The following is a 23,919-nucleotide window of genomic DNA, read 5'->3' on the forward strand; positions in this document are numbered from 1 at the left end:
GAGTTCATGATCTGAGCCAAAATCAAGAGTCAGTCGCTTAACTGACTAAGCCACCCAGGCGGCCCTCGGATGGATATTTAGCTAGGGAGGCTTTCTTATCATATGTAGAAGTGGCCATGGGTATACATACATTGTATGTTATGTAAATGAGGCTGAGGCTCTTCCTTGGGTGGAGATTTTTGTATTTTAATGAGGCAAAGGTAATGGTAGATCATTCCAGAGGTCACTCTAAGGTCTGTCTGTGCAGGTATGAGGTGGAGGTTTAGCTGAAAAGGTCCGGGTAGTCTTGGGTGGGTGGAAGGTCTTGTCAGGGTAGTTGCCATTACCTAAAGGGTTGTTTCCAGTTTCATTTGCCTGAGTTAATAGGTAAGCTGGAAAGAAGAGCTTAAGGAAAAATGTAAGACAAAGGTTAGTGAGTTCAAGCAGGTGGGCAGTAAAGGTCAGGTCTTGGGGTCTAGCTGGTGACAGTAGTATGGACATAATCTATCAGTGACTCTTGCTTTAAAAAAATTGTTATAATTAAAAACAAAGGTCAGTTTAGTTATTTATTGTATGGGTAGTTTTTAAATGATTAAATCAAAATATAAATTATTAAAATAAAATACATTAGATATATAATGAAATGATGAAGATTTTATTTAAGAAAAATTTTCCCCCAAAGGAATGGTTTACTAAAGGACTAAGTTCATGTAAAGAAGGGTAAGTAAAAACGAAGAAACAAAAGAAGGATAAGTATATTAAGGTTTTGAGTATTGTTTACTCATTTTCTCCAAATATTCAAGTATAAAACCAGTTCATTCTGTAAACCCTACTTTTGACAAAACTTTGGTTTTGCATTTTATGTGTTGAAGTATTTTTCATGAAAAGTTAAGTCTAGTCTATGTTATATTATGCAATATTTTGTTTTTATAATTCTGACATTGTTATTAATAATGAAATAGTGCTCAAGGTGATAATTGCACTTGGCGCCTAGTAAGAGAAGCCTCATTAAAGTAGTATACACAATATAGGGATTTATTTTCCTCCTGTTTGAAATACAGAATTAAGAATTCCGCAGCTGATAGGGAAACTCCATGGAGTTTTCTCCCTTGTTTTCAAGATATCATTTTAGGGGAAAAAATCATTGTCTAATTTTGTTTTCTGAATTAGGTAAATTACTTGCATGAAAAATAACATTTACCCACTTGACCAATAAAAATTAATGTATCGTCGTTATGGAAAATTGGAAAATGTTAGAAACACAGAAATGTCATCTGGAATGTGAATATGTAGAGCATACTATTATTATTATCTTGGTATCTTACTCTTTTGTTCTATGCTTTTGTGAGTTTTTTTTTTTTTTAACATAGTTGCAATGTTACTGCCTGTGTTCAGTTGAAATCTCTTGACTCTTAATAGAAATTTTTACTTGGATGTTATAGACTCTTAATTGTATAAATTGACACTGATAACTAATATAGAATATTTCATCCAATAAGTGTCTCTTATAGATTATTTAAGCATAATCATAAGGACTTAGGTTGTTTCTTTTATTTTCTTATTCATATAAATATTGTAGTATTGAACATTCTTGTGTATAATACTTTTTCCCAGTTTAGATTTTCTTAAAAGCGAGATTCTCTGAATTGGCTACATTCCTTCTGAAGTGCATACATGTTAGGGACACCTGGGTGGCTCAGCTGTTAAGCATCCAACTCTTGACTTTGGTTCAGGTTATGATCTCAGGGTCGTGAGGCGGGCTCTGTGCTGGGAATGGAGCCTGCTTAAGATTTCTCTCTCTCTCTCTGTCCCTCTGCCCCTTCCCCCTCCTCCAGCAAGCACACACTCAGGCTTTCTCTCTTTCTCTCTCTCAAAAAAAAGTATATACATGTTAAAGCTCTTGATACGTTGGGCTTTTGTAAAGAGTTATGCTGTTTTACCTCTCCTTCAGTGTAAACTCTAACCAGCATTGGATTAAAGAAATTGGATACTTTTCTCTGTGATTAAAAGTACATCATTTCAATTTTCATTTCAGTTTCTTTGATTACTTATGAAGATTAAAATTAATAATATATTAATATTAATAATATATTTCATATGCAAATTATCTGCTCATGAATAATATATTAATAATATATTTCATATGTATTAATAATATATTTCATATGTAAATTATCTGCTCATGAACTTTACCTTTATCATTGTGGTGATACATTTCTGATAGATGTCATTGATTTCCTTATATTTTATATTAATTTTTTTCATTTTTACTGTGAATTTTTTCTAAGATTCATTATTTGCCTTTAATTTGTTGTTCAATAAATCCTTTTAATAATGTTATAGTGAAATTTAGCTTTCATTTCCTCTGATTTCTAACATTGTTTTAAAGATTAGACCATCTTCTCCATCTTCAGATTTGGTATATATGTAATTCTGGTTTTTTTTCTTCTATTTTTAAGGGTTTAAAATTTGTTCAGCAATTTCTATACTTTTTAATTTGTTAAAAAAAATATTGCTGTATTTCCAGAAAGGATTGGAATGTCAAAGCAAACTTGATTATATTATATAACTTATCATCCCCAAAGTTTACTAATGATTCAAATGATACAAGTATAATCAGGCAGACGTGTAACATTTCTTCTTATAGAAGTTGGCATCTATCAGACACAGCTTCCAAACTGTCCTTTTCTCCCTCGTTAAGATGCGTTTTCCTTTTGAATTAACATATGACTTTTGAATGTCATTTGTAGAAACCTGTTCCCAAAGGAAGCTGTTTTTTGTTTGGAGCTTCCCATTTTTGTACTCTTAATAGTTATACAAGTAGGAAGTGTCTACATGAGGAATTCTCATTCTTCTACCAGCAATGCCTCATAAATCCATTAATTCCAGATACTTTTGATTGTCCATTTGGACAGGTAATATATGTCAGGGTTTTTTTTTTTTTTTAAATACTCCACTGGTCAATTCCATTTTTATGTTTGCAGGGATGTTTGGTTAAGTCCATTATTCCCTGAGCTATCCCCCCTCAATAGGAGGATGATGCCTCAGTAGGAGGCTCACAAGCGTTCTGTTCTCTCTTTTCTCCAAAATTCCGTGTATGTATTTTAAAATTAAAATAGTACTAACCCAGAATTGAAATCCATTATCTCTTTCGGAAGGCTTATCCTGCATCCCAGAGGCAGTGACTTTTTTCATTAATTTTCTAATGAAAACACTTATTTAATGACAAGTATTTTCACTCACTTGAAACACTAACTCCTGTTATCTATTTTGTAATGTAATTATAGTTTAAATTTCAATTAAAATTTTTATCAGATTTAATTGTTATGACGATATAGTGTTTGTTGTTAAGCCAGGTAGTGTAACTGCATAGTTATTTTATTTACTTTCCTTCAACTTTTCGTTTATGCCTGGAGTTATTAATTGCTCAGTTGTCCTTCGATATTTGACTAAATCCTCCCATGCCACGAAGCTCTCCTTTATGTTATGCTTGTCTGGACAATGTTCCACATAGTCTAGTCTGTCACATAATATGTCATATCTAGTTATTCTCTTGAAGTAACCTTCCTGGAGCACAACAACCTGCTTCAGTATGGACTAGATACTTTCCCTGTGGCAGGACTTTTGTCTACGATTTCCTTTCACTATAATTGTGGGTTTTTTTTTTTTTTTAAACTCTTTTCTGTTTTGAATCTCCTGTTTTTCCAATCCCTTGCCTTCCTATTTCTTGGTTTACTTCACCATTTAGGTAGATTACATCTTCCAGGAGCTTCTAAAGAAAGGGTGTAAGGAGCTAATTTTTTAGAATTTCCATGTCTGGAATATCTTTGTTTTTCCTTTCACACTTGAGTGATAATTTGGTTTAGTATAAAATTCTATTATTTCACACTGATTAACTTTAGTGTGAATCTTTTGTGGACCATTTCAATCTGGAAATTCATGTCCTCCAGTTCTATAAAGTTTTCATAAACTATTTCCTTGAAATGTTCTTCGCACCGTTTTCTGTATTTCTTTCTTTAAGACATTATTGGTTGTGTTTTTTACGTCTTGGATTATGTTATATATTTTAATCATATTTTCTCTCCTATTGTCCTCTTCCTTATCTTTTTGTTGTACTTCTCAGGATATTTTTCTGACTTTATTATGTCTTAAGAAATTATCTTGGCAATTTTAAACTAATGAGAGTTAACTTTTTTCTGATTATTTCTTTACCTATAGAATTCTGAAAAATAAAAACTATTTTTTATCTCTACTTGTATTATGATGATTTCTTTGAAATTTTCTTCTGTTGCTACATTGTCTCAATTTTTGCTGAATTATTTGTCCTTCACTTCTCCTTGATGTTGAGGAGTTCCTTAAATGTCTGTTGATTTTTGCCTATTCTCTCATGATTATTAGTAAGTCTCACAATGCTGGCTTCATTACTATTATTATATCATTTCCTGACAATATGGATCCCAGTAAATGTTTAAGGAGGTCAAAATGTTAGTCTGTAAGACTTTAATCTTGAGCACTTCAGTTTTTCTCAAGTTGGTAAAAAATATATACAAATACCCCACAGTTATTATCGTTGTTAATGATGAGAAACTCAAAGCTTTCTCACTAAAGTCAGAAACCAAGCTAGGATGTCCCTTCTCACCACTTTTTCAGCATTGTACTAGAAGGCCTAGCTAACACGATAGGACAGGAAAAATAATCGAAACACACACAGATTGAAGAAGGAAGAACAACTCTGCAGTCATTGATGACATGATTGTTTATGTAGAAAATCTGAAAGAATCAGTTAAGAAAAACACTTCTGGATCCAATAAGCTAATATAGCAAGGTTGCAGGGTACAAACTTAGTGTACAAAGGTCAGTTGCTTTCCCATATAAAAGCAATGAATAAATGGAATTTGAAATGAAATACAAAATACCGTTTACATTAGCACCCAACAAAAATGAAATACGTAGGTATAAATATAGTAAGGCATTTACAAGATCTGTATAAGGAAAGATATCAAACAATAAAACTTATCTGATGCAAGATATCAAAGAAGAATTAAATAAATGGAGTGATATTCCATGTTCATTCATTGGAAGTCTCAATATTGTTAAGTTGGCACTTTTTCCCAACTTGATCCAGAGATTTGGTGCCATTTCAAACAAAATCCCAGAACATTATTTTATGAGTATTGCCAGATTGATTAAAAGTTTATATGGAAAGGGAAAAGACCCACAATAGCCAACACACAGCTGAAGGAGAAGAACAATATTGGAGGACTGACACTATCTAACTTCAAAACTTTCTATAAAGTTGCAGCAATCATGAGACTTAGGTAGTGGCAGAAATATAGACAAATAGATCAGTGGAATAGAAAAGAGAGCCTAGAAATAGACCAACATAAATGTAGTCAACTGATCTTTGACATATGAGTATAGGCAATACAGCTCAGAAAAGATAGTCTTTTCAAAAAATAGTGCTGAACAACTTTACATCACAAGCAAAAGAATGAGTCTAGATACAGACCTTACACCCTTCACAAAAATTAACTTAAAATGAATCGCAGTCCTAAACATAAAATGCAAAATTACGAAACTTTTGGGAGCTAATAGAAGAAAAAAATCTACATGACCTTGAGTTTGGCAGTGACATTTTAGATACAACAGAGGCAAGATCTGTGAAAGAAGAATTGAGAAGCTGGAGTTCATTAAAATTAAAAATTTCTGCTCTGCAAAAGACACTGTCAGTAGACCAAAAAGACAAACCACTGACTGGGAGAAAATATTTGCAAAAGACATGCTTCTTTTGACTTCTGTACTTCTGCATTGGTCAAACTCTATTATAGAGATCATTTTAACTATGTTTACTTTATTATCAGCTCAATATTTAGTATATTTTATACTCTTATTGTCTCAAGGGTAGTTGTTGCACTTGTAATTAGTTACCATTAAAATACAAAATTGTAATTTTATAGATGTGATAAACCATGATATTCTATAAATGTTTAAAAGTATGACTTTGTTTTCTGTCTGAGAACATAAAGATACAAAAAAATTTTATTTTTTATTGTTTTGTGTCAAAGTATAGTAATAATTATGTGTAAGCTAGTATCTCTTAATAATTTTATCAGTATATTTACTTTCCTCTCACAGTATTGCAAGCACCATTGAGATTATCCAGCACTGATTTTATATTTGAAATGCCATTGCATATTTTCGATCCTAATAACAAGGTCACGAAAACTCAGGTATGTAGAGAGAATTGATGCAGTTTACAACTTTTTTTTTTTTATTATGGTTTTTAGTTTATTGAGTTGATTATTCTGAAGCATGTGTTATAAGAATACTTTCATTTTTAGAGAATTTGCATATATAAATATCATTTCTCGGAATTGTCAAAGTAGACAAATACATATAAAGCCATTTTTTATACATACATATATTTAATAGGACTATTCAGAATATTTTAAATAGAATTAAGTTACCAGTCTCTCCTTATATAAATGGAAGCTATGATTAAATTAATGTGAAATATGTTCCATTCAGGTAAGAAGATGTGAAAGGTAATCATAAAAATTGGAAAGGTCCAGGTATATGATAAAGGGTCTTCTATGACAATCTACTCTTTTTTCTTACTAGATATCTCTGTGTTTCTCCTAATTATGAATCCATCTAGAAGGAAAAAAAAAAGAGATATGCATATGAAGGAAGCTCATGCATACATAGTAGAAATTTGTATTTGTAGTACCCCTTTATTGTCTTATGTATTGCCTTTCCTGCAATTAATTTTGAACCTCTGTAGTTTTGAAGAAAAATTATATGGAGAAAATATTTAACATCGCATGTGTCAAATAATAGCAGAGTGCTATATGACATTATAGTTAGAAGAATAAAGGCTCTCTTCTGAAATTAAAATGTGACTTTCAAGTATAAAATATCAGTAAGACTTCTAACTCTAACATAACTTCAAGGATGCAAAAGACTTTGTATGTGGGGCTAGAAAGGAAGCTTTAGTGAACTGAATTGGATTGAATTCCAAAGGAATAGCATTTATGTGAGATTATTTTGTATCATTGAAGTTTTGTTCAGTTGGCATAATAAAAGATGATCTAGACAAGAGCCTTCCCTCTTGAGTGGTGAGTCACATTAGCCCCACAGAGAAGGAAATGTGACTCTAATGCACTGCTTGGATTTGCCATGAATGATATTTACATAGTCATAATGAAATATAGAATACAGAGACATCTTAATATGTTTATGGGGCAGAATTAAAATTTGATCAGATATAGTGTATCACATGTAAAATGACGTGTGTGATATGTACGATGTGTATGTGTAGAATAAGTTGACAGAAGGGTTGGGGATGGTAGAAAAAGGAGGAGTGAAACTTATTTTTCGTAGTGGGTAATTAAAGGGAAGTATCTGATGTTGGCAGAGGAACTAGAGTTATAAATCTATTGCTTAAAGTTACCAGGTGACTAATGAAAGAATTAAAATAATATAAATATCTAAAATTGGGTGGTGACAGAAGAGTGAAGATTATATGAGCTAGATCCTCGTCTTTACTAGTGGGCACTGGAGACAATATCTGGGTCTGATAAATCATGAAATAGCCATGTGATAGAGTGATGGCCCCCAAATGGGTCCATTTCCAGTCCCTAGAATGTGTGAGTACATCATCTTATATTGCAGAAGGTACTTTGCTGATGTGTCATGTGATGCAGATGAAGGATCCTGAGCAGGGGAGATGATGCTAGATTATCTAGGTGGTCCCAGTTGAATCACATGAGTGGTTAAAACCAGAGAAGCTTTCCTGACTGTGCTCAGAAGGAAATGTGGTAACAGAAGGGTAGAGAGATAAGATGTTGCTGGATTTGAAGATGGTGGAAGGAGGCCACCAGCCAAAGAATGTTTGCCCTCTAGAAAATGGGAATGGCATGGAACCAGTCTTCTCTGGAGCCCTCCAGAAAGTATCATAGTTCCTTCTACCACATTGATCTTAGTTCAGTGATACACCTGTTGAACTTCTAACCTACAAGCCTGTAATTTAATAAATATGTGTTGATTTAAACTAGTAAGTTTGTGATAATTTGTTATGGCAGCAATAAAAGAAAACTAAAGTAAGCCATATCAACGTTGTATTTAGAATCAGGCTATAGTAATAGAGAAAATCCAAAATTTAGCTAAAATTGGCTTGCTTCAGGGAAGCAGAATTGTCGATAAGGAGGAATTGAGTGGAACAACTGTTTTTTGTTTGGGACAACTGTTTTTTATAAGCATTTTTGAATTGTGTAAGCTATGTACATGTATCATTTTGATAAAATTATTTTAAAAATAACACAATACTATACATACTAAACAATGTTTCTTTATAGATGACTGTATCAGTTCTATTCCTGTGATAGGATTGGAAAGTGGAAAGTAGTTTTAGAGATCTACCATTTCTTCATTTCAGAACGAGAAAAATGAGGCATTCAAATGACTAGTACAATTTCATGTTCACCTTCTCTTTCAAAAGATGTTGTTTTCTTTATAAGATGCAAATATTAGACCTGAATAGTTGTTTAAGTATTGAGGGACATTGGGAATAAAATTGACTGATTTTAAAATCCTGAATATTTTAAATCAATCATACTTTAGAAAGAGATGAAGTACATTATTTTGTTGTGGTGCCAGTTGTATGGATCATTCTATACTTTTCAAATTTTGAAAAGTAAAGTTAAAACAATACCTAGTTGAAGGTTTTATTTTAATAGTATGTTGTACTGGAAAGACAAGACTGTACACAAGTCATGCATATAGCTCTCAGATTTACCAGAACATTACAAACACAGTGCAGAGAGTTTATGTATATTCTTCACACAACTTTCCCTATGATTAACACCTTATAAAACCATAGAACATTTTTCAAAACTAAGAAATTAACATTAGTACAAAATTATTAATTAGACCACAGATTCTATTTGGGTTTCACCAGTTTTTAAGTAATGTCCTTTTACTATCTCAGGGTCCAATCAAGGGTAACATACTTCATTTAGTTTTCTCTGATATGTGACAGGCTCTCAATCTTGTTCATTTTTTATGACTTTGTCAATTTTTAAGAGTACTGGTTTGATATTGTTTCAGAATGTTCTTGTCTGATTTTTTCACCTGACTCAACTGCATTCTTATTTTTTGTGGGTTTTGGATAAGAATGTAACAGAGGTGAAATGTCTTTTTTGTCACATCATGTGAAGGGAGTACATGATATCAGCATGACTTATCATTGGTGACATATGTCAGGAGAATTGAAAAAAAGTTGGACAAACTATTTTTGTTTTTGTCACACTCTGCATTTTGGAAGTGAGTTGTCAATTTCAGCCCACACTGAAGGGGTTAGGGGTCAAGCTGCATATTCTGGAGGGGGGTATTTACATATATTATTTGGAATTTTTCTATAAGGAGAATTATTTTATTATTTTATTACTTAATATGTCAGTGTGACCTCACAAATATTTATACATTCAGTTATAATCCAATATTACGTTATTTATTTTGTTATTAAATTTGTTCTAGCCCTGGCCATTTGGAGTTCTTTTAGACTGGCTCGTTGACATGCTTCCATCATTATGATCTTTTTTTTAAAGATTTTATTTATTTATTTGTCAGAGGGAGAGAGAGAGAATGCACACAAGCAGGGGTAGCAGCAGGCAGAGGGAGAAACACACTCCCCGCTGAGCAAGGAGCCCAGTGTTTGACTCGATCCCAGGATCCTGGGATCATGACCTGAGCCAAAGGCAGACATTTAACCAACTGAGCCACCTAGGTGTCCCCCATCATCATGATTTTTAAGCATTCTCATAGTTTGTGGCACTGCAGAATGGTCCAGGCTTATCTTTTATTTTTTCTAGCTGTAGAATCAGTATTTTCTCCAGCCAACCCACTACCATTTATGGAAGAATGGTATTTAGAAACCAAGATCTGTATACTAGATGTGCTAGCTGCTACTGGGTGTCACATGTTCTAAGCCCTTTTGGCAAATAGAATCAGGAAATACTTGTATGTATACCGACTTATAAATATACATATATCTGTTGTTTATCTGTGTGTCGTTCCATCATCCATCTATCTAGCTAGCTAAAGATGAGTTCCAACTGATATTTCTGAGTCTAATTTAATCTAGCACAAGTTTTATTCCAGTCTTCTTCCTTGCTCATTTTTAACTACTTTCTCTGACAATGAGAAATCTCTCTCTATTTATAATTTATTTGCTTAGTTTTTAATTGTACTAGTAAAGAAGTTTCAGAATTTTTAACCTGTAGCTAGAATTGCTAACATATTTACCAACTAGAGTGTAGTGTTTATAAAGAGTAAATTTTTTTGTCTTTAGCTTTATGGTTTCCAGTCAAAACAGTTTTTCTGTTACTTAGGCCATTCCTCCTCACTCCCACTAACTTCAGTGAGATTATGTCATACATTTGTAATATAGTGTGTTGTAATCTACAGTCCATCCTGGGATTCTCAACATCTTGGTTGATTGTTTTTAATTTGTGTACATTTAAGTCCACTGTTAGTAGTATACAGTTCTATGGGATTTGAAAAATACGTAGAATAATCTACCACTTCAATACATTACAGAACAGTTTCACGACACTACAGATTCTCAGAGTAACCCCTTTACAATCAATTACTCTTCCTTCCACCAATACTTGGCAACAACTGATTCTTTTTTTCCATCCACATAATTTTGCTTTTCCAGATTGACAGGTAAGTTAGTTATACAAAATTTAGCCATTTGGGTCTGGCATGTTTCACTTAGCTAAATATATAATATTCATTTATGTTTTTGTATGAATTAATACTTACTTCATCACTGAATTTTATTCCATTGTATGGAATGTTTATCCATTCATTATTTGAAGGAGATAGACTGAGTTTTTTTCCCTCCATTTTTTGGCGATGAACAAAGTTATTATAAACAACATACAGATTTTTATGTAAACATAAATTTTCACTTCACTTAAGTAAATATTTAGGAGTGCAACTACTGGGTCATATGGTAGTCATATGTTTAACATTATAAGAAACTGCCAAATTGCCTTCCAAAGTGACTGTACCATTTTATAGTCTCATACTCATGAATGAAGGTCGTGGCTACACTCCAGAGCATAGCTCTGTTGACGTTTTTATTTTACTCCAGTCTCTATCCTTTGTGTATTTTTCATAGCTGTTAATAGGCTATGAACATACTTGCATACCCCTTTTTTGCCTAACATCACTTTTAAAACAATGTATCCATGAGTTCCACTTTTAATCATTTGACTTTGTACATAGGTTCTTCAAGTTGGCATGGTAAAACAAGCTAAATTTTATATTGCATATTGTAGCTCTTATAAATGTCATTTATTTATTTATTTATTTATTTTGTGTGTAAACAGGATCTTGTCTTACATAATACTTCAAAACGAGATGTGGCATGGACTTTGGATATTAGTAACACTGGGAAGCTTTTCAAAGATGGCACATTCAAGATTAGTGTGCTGAGAGGGATTCTGCAACCACATGAAGGATGTAATATTTCCATAAGCTTCTGTCCAAGTAAGTACTTTTTTTCCTATAGTTGTTATTGATATTTCGATTTATCCCTCACATATTACTTAATTTTATTATGTTCACAAAAGTTAAAGTTATTTTTTATGTGTTCTTAAAACAGTTCTAAGAAGTTTCGTATTAGAATTTTGTGGTCACCATCCCCAGAAATGACTCCCAGTGATCCTCATCTTTTGGTATTCATGCCCTCATAGAGTCCCCTCCCACATCAAATAGGACTGATATATCACCCATGGGATGTTATGGGTGTGATGGTTTGTGACGTCCAAGGTTAGGTCAGAAAAGGCATTGCCACATCTAACTTGTACTCTTGGATTACTTACTTTAGGGAAAGCTGGTCAGCATGTCTATTTATCTATATGTCCACTTCTTTACTGTTGTTTTTTTTATTACAACAATTTTATTGTTCCTTTTTATAATTGGTGTGACAAATTTTCTGTCATTACAAATCTATTATAAAAATTCTTGGCAGTTCTTACACATTTACTTATCTAAACGAACTATACGTTATTTTTTTCCTGTTTCTAGAAAAAGGCATACAATTGAGTTTTTCCCTTCAAAGAATGGCATGTTTTTCTATTAATGGAAGTTTATTTTATATGCATCATTATTATGAATGAGATTTTTAAAATTACTCTTTCTAATTAGCTATCGCTATATAAAAAGAATATATTTATAGTTTATCTGGCTCTTGGCTCCTATACTATACTTCTCTGGTTAGATCTAGAAGTTTTTCAAAGATTATTCTGTGTTGTTTTCTAAGTAAATAGTTTTATAATCTAAAATCATAGTAATTAGTGAATTTGTTTTTTTATTGACTATCTCTTCCTCTACCTTATTCTCCTGAATTTGTAATATAATGTTGCTACATTACATTTATATTATAATTGCATTACAATTATTGTAATCTATCTGAACCTGTTACTACATTGGCAGTTTGTTAAAACTTTTTTGATTCCAATAGTTTTGCTTTGTATATTTGTGTGTTATAAAAAGTTTGTCTTATATATCTTTTATAAATAAATGTATACATTTAAAATAATGTTCTTTTTTCTACTAAATGCTATTTGCGTGAATGCTGTTTATGTGATACATTGCCACTTTGTCTTCCTTTTGTCAGCCTTTGGTTGATAGATCATTTTATTTTCAGTCTGTCTTTTAAATTTAAGACCAGTATTGCAAAGTAGAGGATCTTGCTTTTCTTCCTGAGCAAGTCTGAAATGTGATTTTTAGGAGGGGAATTTAACTTATTCATATTTTGTGTTATAGTATATATTCATTTTCAGGCAATTTCATTTTATATTTCCTTTATACTTTTTATTATTTTTCATAAATTTTATGTATTGATCAAATTTTTGTTTTATATACTATACATCTTATTTCCCTTCTCTCTGTCATCTTTAAACTTTTGAAAACAATACCTTTTTGGACACATATTTTCCCATCAGTTCTATAATGGAAAAGTATCTGTGAACTTGCCCACAGACAAAATTATAGTATGGGTTTTTTTTATTACTCAAGAAATTGTTGAAATACTTTGGAATTTTATTTCCAGTTAGTGTGTTTACATACTAGTTAGTGTACACTAACTAGTCTTCTCCATCTCTAACGCATTGAGGTAGCAGGAGGCAAGACTCTAGCAGATCAAAGCCAACAGGTTGGATGAGAGTGCTGGGTTCTTCAGAATCAAATAGCTGGAAGGAGAATGGAATCTTCGGGAAGTTGGAGTTGAGTTATAGGGGCCTTTTGAGTTGGGACAAGGGTAGCATCTCCTTGATCTTTTGGTCACCCTCATTTATTTTCTCCTAGTGCGAACAATTTCTGCTTTTCCTGGCTCATATGGCACTGAATACAGCCCTCATAACTTTGCCTTAGTAGTTCTTTCCAAATCAAGTATGCGTTTATTTTCTGTTTTTTTCAGTTGTTTTTGTTTTTCATTAAAATGGGGATACTACTAGAAGAGGAAGAAGAAGATGCCTTCTATTTTGCCTTAAGTTCTTATAATTTAAATTAGATACTATAAAGATAAAATTCTCACTCAGATATGATTATTTTTGAAAGTGTGGTTTTTAAATTACAACTTTAATAAAATTTGATTCACAGACCATAAAATACATTTTTTGAAGTGTACAATGTACTGGTTTTTAGGAGTGTCACGGTTGGGCAACCATCACTGAAGCCTAATTTTAGAACATATTCATTGCCTGTGAAGGAAAGCCCATACCCATTGGTAGTCACTTCCCATCTCCCCCTCCATTTAGCCATTGCTGACCACTATTTGCTGTTTTTAGGAATATGATTACTGTGGACATTTCATATAAATAGAATCATACAATGTGTGTCCTCTCGTGATGGCTTCTTTCACATTGCATAATAATTTCAAGGTTCATCCATGTTGTTGCATTAATCAGTACTTAATTCCTTTCTATTACCAATAATTGTAAGGATATATCACATATTGTCTGTTCATCGACATTCATTGTCTATTCAGCTGATGGACATTTGGATCATTTCTATTTTTTTGGCTCTTATGAATACAACAGCTATGAACATTCATGTACAGTTCTGTGAGGACACGTTTTCATTTATTTGGTTATATATCTTGGAGTGGAATTGTTGGGTCATAGGATAATTTGATGTGTAATATATTTTTTTAAGATTTTATTTATTTATTTTTGTGATAGAGAGCACGAGTGGGGGTGGGAGGGGCAGAGGCAGAAGCAGACTCCCCGCTGAGCAGGGAGCCCAGTGTGGGACTCGATCCCAGCATCCTGGGATCATGACCTGAGCTGAAGGCAGATGCTTAACCGATTGAGTCACTGAGGTGCCCCTTGATGTTTAACATTTTAAGAAACTGCCAAACTGTTTAACAAAGCAACTGTAAGAATTTAAAATCTTATCAGCATTGGATGGGGTTCCAATTTCTCCACATCCTTGACAACTCTTCTTGTGATCTTTTTTATTATACCTGTCCTAGTGTGTATGAAGTAATAGGTCATTGTAGTTATTATTTGCATTTCCATGATGACTAATATTGTTGAGTGTCTTTACATATGCTTATTGTCAATTTGTATGTCATCTTTGGAGAAAGGTCTGTTTGAATCATTTCTTGATTTTAAAATTTGGCTGTCTTTATTTTTGAGTTTTCACTGTTCTTTATATATTCTGAATAAAATTATTTTATTAGATGTGCAATTTGAAAATATTTTATTTCATTCTGAGATTTCTCTTTTCAACTAATTGAAAATAATCCAAGTTTGATGAAGTCTAATTTATCCAATTTTTCTTTTGTTACTTTGGCTTTTCAGTGTTATATCTTTTTTTTAAAAAAGGTTTTATTTATTATTTATTAGAGAGAGAGCATGAGCAGGGGGAGGGCAGAGGGAGAGGGAGAAGCAGACTCCTCACTAAGCAGGGAGCCTGATGTGGGGCTCAGTCCCAGGACCCTGAGATCATGACCTGAGACAAAGGCAGGTTCTTAACAACTGAGCCACCCAGGCGCCCCTTCATGTAAATCTGTGAAAACATTGTATAACCCAAAGTCATGGTGAATTATTCTTATGTTTTCTCCTAAAGTCTTAAAATTTTACCTCTTACATTTAAGTCTATGGCTTATTTGGAGTTATTTTTTTTATTTTATTTTTTGATATGGTATAAGGTAGGGCTCCATCCCCATTGTTTTGCATGGGTATATCTACTTTTCCCAGCACCATTTATTGAAAAGAATATTGTTTCCTCTTTGAATTGTCTTGGTACCCTTGTTCAAAATCAGTTGGCCATAAACAAAAGTGTTCATTTCTGTTACCGTGGTCTTAGAGATTGGCTTGGAAATATTCATATACACACATATATATTAATATAAAGATATTTATATAGCAATAGATATTAATTCTTCACAAAATGTTTAGTAGATTTCACCATGAGTACATTTGGGTTTTGGATGTTCTGTGTGAGAAGTTTTTTGATTGCTACGTCAGTTCACTGAAATTCTTACATGTTTAGATTAATGTTTTTAGTGAGGTGGTTTTTACTTTTCACTCCCCCTCTCTCATCTCTTCCTTGGACTGCCACAGGGACAGTGGCTGGGCCTGTGATAGAATATGTGACTCTTCAGTCCCCTCTTAATCCAAACCATTGTTCTTGAATCTAATTTGGGTGGTTAGACTCTCACTTTCCCTGAATAAATTATTCTCAGTTCTTATGTAAATAATCTCGATGTTTCACACCCAGGGGGCACATAACTTAGAAAATTCCCAACTTAGAAAATTTCCAACGTGAGAATCCCTGCTACCTAAAAATATAGAATTTTTCTGGTAATAAGCTTCAGCAAGTGAGGTATTGACAACTAGCTTCTTTAAGCAGACTGAAGCAAAGGAACAGCAGGAAGGTGCTTGAAAACACATCTGTGAAGGTTTTTTTTATCTCATTTTTGAGGAACTCTATATTGGTATTTGTCTTTAATTTAAAGCGTCTGCTTTAATACCTTTATAGTTTATATGCTGTAACTAAATAAGTACACGAAATGCTATTTCCAGACTATTTTCCTATTTAAAAGGGTGTTACGGTAACTTATCTGTTATTCCCCTTAATTATTCTTACTTACAAAGCAGCATTAGGATTGCAGTCTCTGGTATATGCTGTTTGGCCCCATCCAGATTCCCATTGCTGGGTTTTCCCATCCATCTCTCAGGTGGGTATTGGCTCCTGACAGGTTATGTCTGTCCCTTTCTCTAGAAGGTTGCCCTTGGCGGAAGGAAGATGCTACATGCAGAGATGTCTAGGAGGGTCAGCTTCACCAGAGCTACTACCTCAGCTGGCCCAACTAAGTCTCCCTCAGCTGGGACAACCTCTCCAGTGAATTCACATCCCATAGCTGCCTATGGGATCAGTGTGAATCTGGATTATAAAACCACAGCTTTTCATAGCTTCTTGCCCTCCTCTGTTTTGCTTTCCTCTTTACTTACAGGTTCTTCCTGAGGGCATGCCCTCCGTAAATCAGTTGCATCAGAATCCTTGGGATAGTACTATTCTACACATCTAAAACAAATGTGGCATTCTAAATAAGATACTAAGAGCTAGCTATGTTATCAACAGAAAAGGCAGGCTAAGAACCTATAATGGCTTTTAAGCTTTTTAGAGTTCATTCAGCTGTATATTTTCTCAGTAATATGCTATTAGCACTGTGTTGCCTTAACTCAGTGTCCTGGTACATCTATTAGCCTGACGTTTTATTTTTTTTTGTTTTTTTTCAGCATGACATTCTATAATCATTTTAGTTTTATGTGTGAGAAACAGTACATAGAGTACTATGATTGATAGGTTTGAAAAACGTTTCATCTTTTATTATCTCTGTTTAGAACTCTGAAAATACAATAGAAGACATCGCATACGCTCCCCATTATTAAGTTTATATTGTAAAAGTAATGAGGTTTCATTATGTATTTCTGTGTATTTCTTCTCATTTTCTATTATGTCTGGTCCTGAAAGAAAAAAAAAGGAAAAGCCCGTCCAGCTAAAGCCACCATATGTATTTCTGTATAGAACTTGTCCTTTATGTCTCTATCAACATTTTTATCCAGATGAAATAAAATAGATAATCTAGAAGGAAATAAGTAGCATTTCCATTCGACTTTTCCTTCAGTATGTGGCTAAGCCTAAGCAGTCAAATCTATGAGTTGCCTTCTTAGGATTTCAACTTCACTCTTAAGAAAAACATGTCTGCAACACATTTATATAACTTACATCTCAGATGAGAGAGAAGGGCCACCTGAGATTAGAAAAATGTGTTACTGGAATCTCCAGTAGTCTTAGGTTACACAGGGAATCCCCTTTCCATGACCCCAGAAATGTTTACCAGGTATGAAACCCAGATATAATCTCAAAATGGCCCATTCAAAATTCAGAATTCAGTAAGTCCTAATTGAAACCTTGCTTAACTTTGGAAGTAGTGAACTTGCTTTTCTTTCTTCCCCAAATAATTTTTATAATATGAAATTCATTAAATGAAACCATTTCTCTTTAGATTTACAGTGTTCTAAAATTCTATTAGAATTCATTTTCTCAGCTGAAGGTATAGATCTAAGTTTCTCATATTTTCACATAGTCTTTCCAGTGTTCATCTGCCATTACTAGTAGGAAGTTACTAATTCACTTCCCTCTCCAGCCACCTCTGATTTTCCAAGGATCCCAGACTATATGAACAAGTAAAAGAATGATTGGACCAAGTGAAGGCACCCAGCACAGAGAAATCTAGTGGGTGTGATCAGTTCAATGATTCCATTGTTTTTATATATGGTTCACAGTGTGTCACCTTTGAACTTGCATCATCCAGAACACTCATCATGTGTTCTGATGATACTCTTGGTGGCCCTGATCTGTGCTATTACCTTGAGTTAATACTCACCAGATCACATTTTTTTTCTATAAGGCACTGTGTTTGGGCATTTGGGTCTAAAAGGGCATTTGCAGCTTGCTGGGGTGGAACCTGTTGTCTGGGACTGGCCTGCAGATGCTGAGCACTTTTCTCCAACACAGACTGCCTTTCCTCATAGTGAGTTGCCACATGGGAATTTCCTGTCTTTTCCTACCAGGTGAAATTGGCCAGTCAACCCCAGCAGCTTTCTATAAACTTAAAAATCTGGGAGGAACAACATTCCTTTCTTCATGGCAAACCCATTTCTCAGTACTAGGCCCCTGAGATCTTTATGGCAACTATCTGACCTCATCTTCATACAGCATATACTAAAGGGATGGGTAGCTCCTGTTAAGGCACAGAAAACAATAAAAAAAAAAGAAGTCCTGTTACGCTGTTTTCTCCAGGTATAGGTATTTTCCAATAATAATGAAAATTTGCTTTAAGGAGACCCGCTCTATTTCTCGGCATAGTGCACTTTAGAATATTGTTGATTCAGTGACACTTCATTACATGTTTTAAGTTCCTTGGCAGGATAATTCTAGTTTCTGGGTAATCTATTTTCCATTGAGCTGTAACTTTATAGTACATTTTAATATTTAGTAAGGTTTAAACTATGTAAATGTTTTTTGTGTATGTGAACAAATCTAAGATACTTTTAAAAAATTGTTTTTCATTAGATCGCCCTAGAAAATACAGAGTTGATATTCCCATTCGTCTAAATGATAATCCAGTTTGCTATCGAATGTTATGTTTGGTTGGAGAGGTGAAATCACCCATGTTATTGTTTGATCCTCCATTCATCTTTTTCACTCCTGTTCCTCTGGATGTAACAACTGTGATGGATATCAACATTTTACCTCAAAACTATTTCAGGTAAATGCTTAATGTGAATTTACCACATTTTCATTGTGTGCTTTTTTGTTTGTGTCTATGTTATATGAGTCAAGAGCAATGTCTGACGTTAGACCATTAGAATATTTAACTGTTCATTTAACTTAAAAATTTTTTAAAGCCCACTTAATTACCTAACCATAGTCATTTGATTTTTTTTGTAAAAATGTTGATACGTCTCTCTTCATGGTACGAGAAGCAAGCTTTCTATTTCTATGTGACAAATTAACACAAACTTAGTGCCTTAAAACATCAATTTGTTATCTCATAGTTTCTTTGGGTCAGGAGTCTGGGTTCGTTTAGTCTGGGTCCATTGCTTATGGTCTCAGTAGGCAGAAATCAAGGTGTAGAGCATAGCAGCTGTCTCATATGAGGCTCAGCCCTCCTTCAAGCATTCTGCTTATTGGTAGCACTAATCCGTTTAGTTGCAGGACTAAGGTATCATTTTATTGTTGGCTGTTGGCTGGGACCACTTTCAGCTCTTAGAGGCCACCTTCAAATCCTAGCCATATGGTTCCTCCTCCCATCATGATACTTTAGTCATTGAAAGCCAGAGTAGACCATCTGACTCCTCAGTCTCTGACCTCCAAACCTTCTTTTAAGATCTTACCTGAGTAAGTCTAATCTACCCATGATAATCTCCCTTTTGCTTTACTTGAATTCATTTAACTAGGGATATCAATTACATATGGAAGGTCCCTTTACCATGGCTGTATAACACAGCTGATCCACCGAAGTGAGATCATATTTACAGATTCTGCCACCCAAGGGGTGGGAATTACACAGAGTTTGCCTGTACACTAAGGTTCTTAGGGGCCATCTCAGAATTCTGCCTATCACATGTACATAGTCTAGCAGAATACAGTCTGTTTTCATTTTTAAAAAAATTTATCAGCAGCCCAAACCCTAATAGTATATTGCCCTAGATACATTATGTACCCTCACATTACAAAACAAGTAGATCATGTGTGCGTTTAATTAATTAATTAGTTAATTCATTAATTGCTGGCTTCTGAGCAATATGGGAGGTCTCCAAAGGGCTCAAATCAAACCAGACCAAATCAGTACATACTTATAAGCTGAAACCAGAGTAGGAGTGGTGAGCTGTAATAATCTGCCAAATGCAGGATTGTTCTTAAAACTTCAGACAACTTCTTCAAGGTAGGAAAACAATCTCAAATTCCTGGATTAATCCAGGGACACTGGAAGAGGCTAAAATAGTTCACGTGAGTAAATCCGTCTACCTTTCAGCAGAAGCAATCAAATCTTCTCTAGATCAGTGGTTCTTAACTGTTGGTGTATATCAGCATCACCTGAGACATTTTTTAAAAGAGATTGTTGCTTCCCATCCCCAGAATTTATGATTCAGGAAGCCTGGAATCACATGTAATAATTTGTATTTCAGTAAGTTTCCAAATGATAACGCTACTTTTGCATGGACCACAGTTTGTGAACCTATGTTCTAAATGAAGCCATCCTCAGATTTGACTCATATTTCAGTTTCCACAATTGCTATCAACCAGACACGAGTTATACTATCAAGTATTGCAAAACTCACAAGAAGGGAAGATGCCATCATTTAGAGTCAGCACAAACAACCATCTTGAAATTTAGACTTTTCCATCATTCAGATACTGGAATTATCAGACACAGAATATAAATAATTTTTTAAAACAGGATAGCATTATAAACATTAGTTACTAACATGGAATTATACAATGTAGACTTGAAAATGAACCAAATACAACTTTTCGGAATTTTAGAACAAAGTGTGTAGGGTAAATTTCTAAGGGCATACACAAAACCTAAGATTGTATATAACTACACAAACAGTATAGAAACCAACAGAATCTCAGTTAATTTTGTAAGAGAGAAAAAGGGATACATACTTTAAAAAGCAAGAAAAAACTGAAACAAAATGATGGCAAAAACTCTAACTAGTTGAGTAATACAAGTAAATGTGAATAAGTTACCCTGACTAGTTAAAAGACAGAATGTTAGAGTAAATAAGAAAAAAAAATCCAGGGGCGCCTGGGTGGCACAGCGGTTGAGCATCTGCCTTTGGCTCAGGGCGTGATCCCGGCGTTATGGGATCGAGCCCCACATCAGGCTCCTCCGCTATGAGCCTGCTTCTTCCTCTCCCACTCCCCCTGCTTGTGTTCCCTCTCTCGCTGGCTGTCTCTATCTCTGTCGAATAAATAAATAAAACCTTTAAAAAAAAAAATCCAACTGTGCTGAGGTATATGTGAAACATAAGGACAAGGAAGATTGAAGTCAAGCAGGGTTTCTCAACTTCAGACCTGTTGATATTTTGGGAAAGATGCTTCTTTTTTTTCACTGGAGGCTATTTTGTATACAGTAGGATGTTTAGCAGCCTCCCTGGTCTCTAACCAGTAGCATCCTCCCCCAGTTATGACAGAAAAAAAATTGTCTCCACACATTGCTCCATGTGCCCTGGGATGCAGAACCACTCCCAGTTGAGAACCACCAAACTAAAATCTTAGGAACAGTTAATAGCAGAATAACCGTTAGAAAGCTGGATAGCAGTATTAATTTTAAATGTGATAACCTTTTTTAAGATGTAAAACGTATTTTTAATATTAAAAATACATTAAATAATTATAAAAGATGCAGCCCACCTCAAAACTATCAGAATTCTAAAACTGTATGCACAGCTAAAATAGTCTTAAAATATATAAACCCCAAATTAAAATAATAGGGGAAATTGACTAGTCCTTCATCACTGTAGGATGTTTCAACATATATCTCAATTATTGATGACTCCAAAAGACAAAAACACTTGTATAGATAAAGAAAATTTGAAAAGGATATTTTAAAGGCCACATTCATTTAATACTAATATTATTAAAAATACTAAAAGTCGTATTAAAAATAGTACTATAAAATACTGCACGCTGCAGCTATAGAATACACATTTTTCTCAACCATATAGGAGATATTTACAAAAACTCACAAAGTGTATCATTCTGTAGTTCAAATTTAACAATTTTTTAAAAAAACATTTATTTATTTATTTTGGAGAGAGAGAGAGAGCATAAGCATGAGAGAGAGCATAAGCATGAGGGAGTGGGGAGAGGCACAGGGGAAAGGGAGAGAGAGAATCCTAAGCAGGCTCTCCGCTGAGCACAGAGCCTGACTCAGGGCTCAGTCTCACAATCCTGAGATCATGACCTGGGCCGAAACCAAAATTCGGTTGCTTAACCAAGAGTGTTAACGAGGTACTCCTCAAATTTAACAAATTTTAAAGAGTTGACATCATATATATTATGTATTCTGATAATAATTGTAATTTTAAAATCATTAAAGAAAATATTAACAGATCTGCCATACATTTGGAACTGTTTAAAAATTTGTTTAGTTTTAAATTTTATTTTAGAGAGAGAGAGAGCACACATGTGAGCGGGGTGGGGGCAGAGGGAGAGGGAGAATCTTAAGCAGACTCTGCATTGAGTGCAGAGCCTGACAAAGGGCTCGATATCATGACCCCCTGAGATCATGACCTGAGCCAAAATCAGGAGTCACTCAACTGACTGAGCCATTCATGTGCTCCTAAAAAAATCTTCTATAGAGAGTCAAAGAAGATAGCATGCTGAATTCTGCAAATAGATAATAATTAAAATACCATGTAACAAAACATGAAAACAACATTCACTGATATAAACAGTGCTTGAGTGTTAAATTTGAAGACTTAACTTGAAACACGTATGGTCACTTCTCTTGCTTTCTTTAGAGAACTAGGCCTGCATCTGTGTTGAGTTAACTGTATCTGTTATATTAAATACCAGTGGTTAAGCAACAAACAAATAAATATACTTATGGAACACAGCAAAATTTGAAATGTGTAGTCTTAAATGCTGATAGTAGATAAAAACTGATTAGATGTTTCAAGTATTCAACTTAAAAAGAATAATAGTTTAAACCTAAGGAATATAGAATGTAGATAAGATGAAAAAGTAAAAGTTAAAGCAATACAAAGCAAATATATAGAATATAGGCTCACTGAACCCAAAAGTTGGTTCTTTGAAAAACTAATACAATGGATACTGATACAGTGACATTGACCAGGAACAAAAGGAGAAAAGATACAACTATATAGTATTAAGAATAATGGGGCATATTATATATCCAGGGGAGAAAAATGAGATAATCAAAATACTATGAGTAAATTCATTCCAACACATTTGAAAACGTAAATGAAATGGGAAGTTTGTAAAAAAAATATAATTTACTAAAACCATATTGGGAATACATAGAAAGTCGAAAGTCTTTGAATCAATATTTAAAAATCTTCTTACAAGGAAAATATATTCTTGATGTTTTCACAGGCAAGTTTTACTAAACTTGCAAGAAACTGGTATCTCAAACCTTGTAGAAATTCTTCTAGACAATAGAAAAAGAGACAACGTACTCTAATTTGTTTTATGAAGTCAGAAATTTTTATTATAAAATCAGACAATGAGAGTATGAGAAAGATAAATTATAGGCCAATCTCTTATGACTATAGATGCAGTAATCCTTAATGAATTAAATTATGTATATATTAATATAATGTATATTACATATATAATATAAATATATTAATAAATCATGACCAAATTGGGCGTATCCTAGTATTGCAAGATTTGCCTAATGTAAGAAAATCTAAAATACCTTTGTGTTTCATCTCCCACATTTACAAATTAAAGAGAATAATGATATCATTTCCATAGATGCAGAAGAAAAGCATTTGGTAAAATTCCAAAACCATTCATGGTAAAACTCTTAAACAGGAATAAAAGATATATCCCTTAAATTGTTAAAATTTTCTATCATGAATCTGGAAGAGACATTATCATGGATACTGGAACATAAATTAATTCCCTTTAAATAAAAAATAATAGGCAAGGACGCCTATTATCACTGCCTCTCTAACACATTTTCCTGGAAAACGTAGTCCAGGCATGAAGTTAAGAGAAATAAAATACGTAAGGATAGGAAAATAAGCACTGCCATTATCTGTATATTAGATGCTTTTACATATAGGAAATTGAGAGAATCTACGG

General features: G+C 33.7%; 1 protein-coding gene across 1 annotated transcript in view; it reads left to right on the forward strand.

Moving 5' to 3' along the window:
• CFAP47 (cilia and flagella associated protein 47) overlaps window positions 1-23,919 on the forward strand; it is a 484,475-nt gene that overhangs the window by 107,095 nt on the left and 353,461 nt on the right. The window contains exons 23-25 of the mRNA XM_034649559.1: window positions 6,115-6,209; window positions 11,379-11,538; window positions 18,643-18,838. Of these exons, the coding sequence (XP_034505450.1) occupies window positions 6,115-6,209; window positions 11,379-11,538; window positions 18,643-18,838 (451 nt within the window). The remainder of the gene's footprint in view (window positions 1-6,114; window positions 6,210-11,378; window positions 11,539-18,642; window positions 18,839-23,919) is intronic.

This window comes from Ailuropoda melanoleuca, chromosome X (genome assembly GCF_002007445.2).
Source record: "Ailuropoda melanoleuca isolate Jingjing chromosome X, ASM200744v2, whole genome shotgun sequence".
Taxonomy (NCBI): Eukaryota; Metazoa; Chordata; class Mammalia; order Carnivora; family Ursidae; genus Ailuropoda; species Ailuropoda melanoleuca.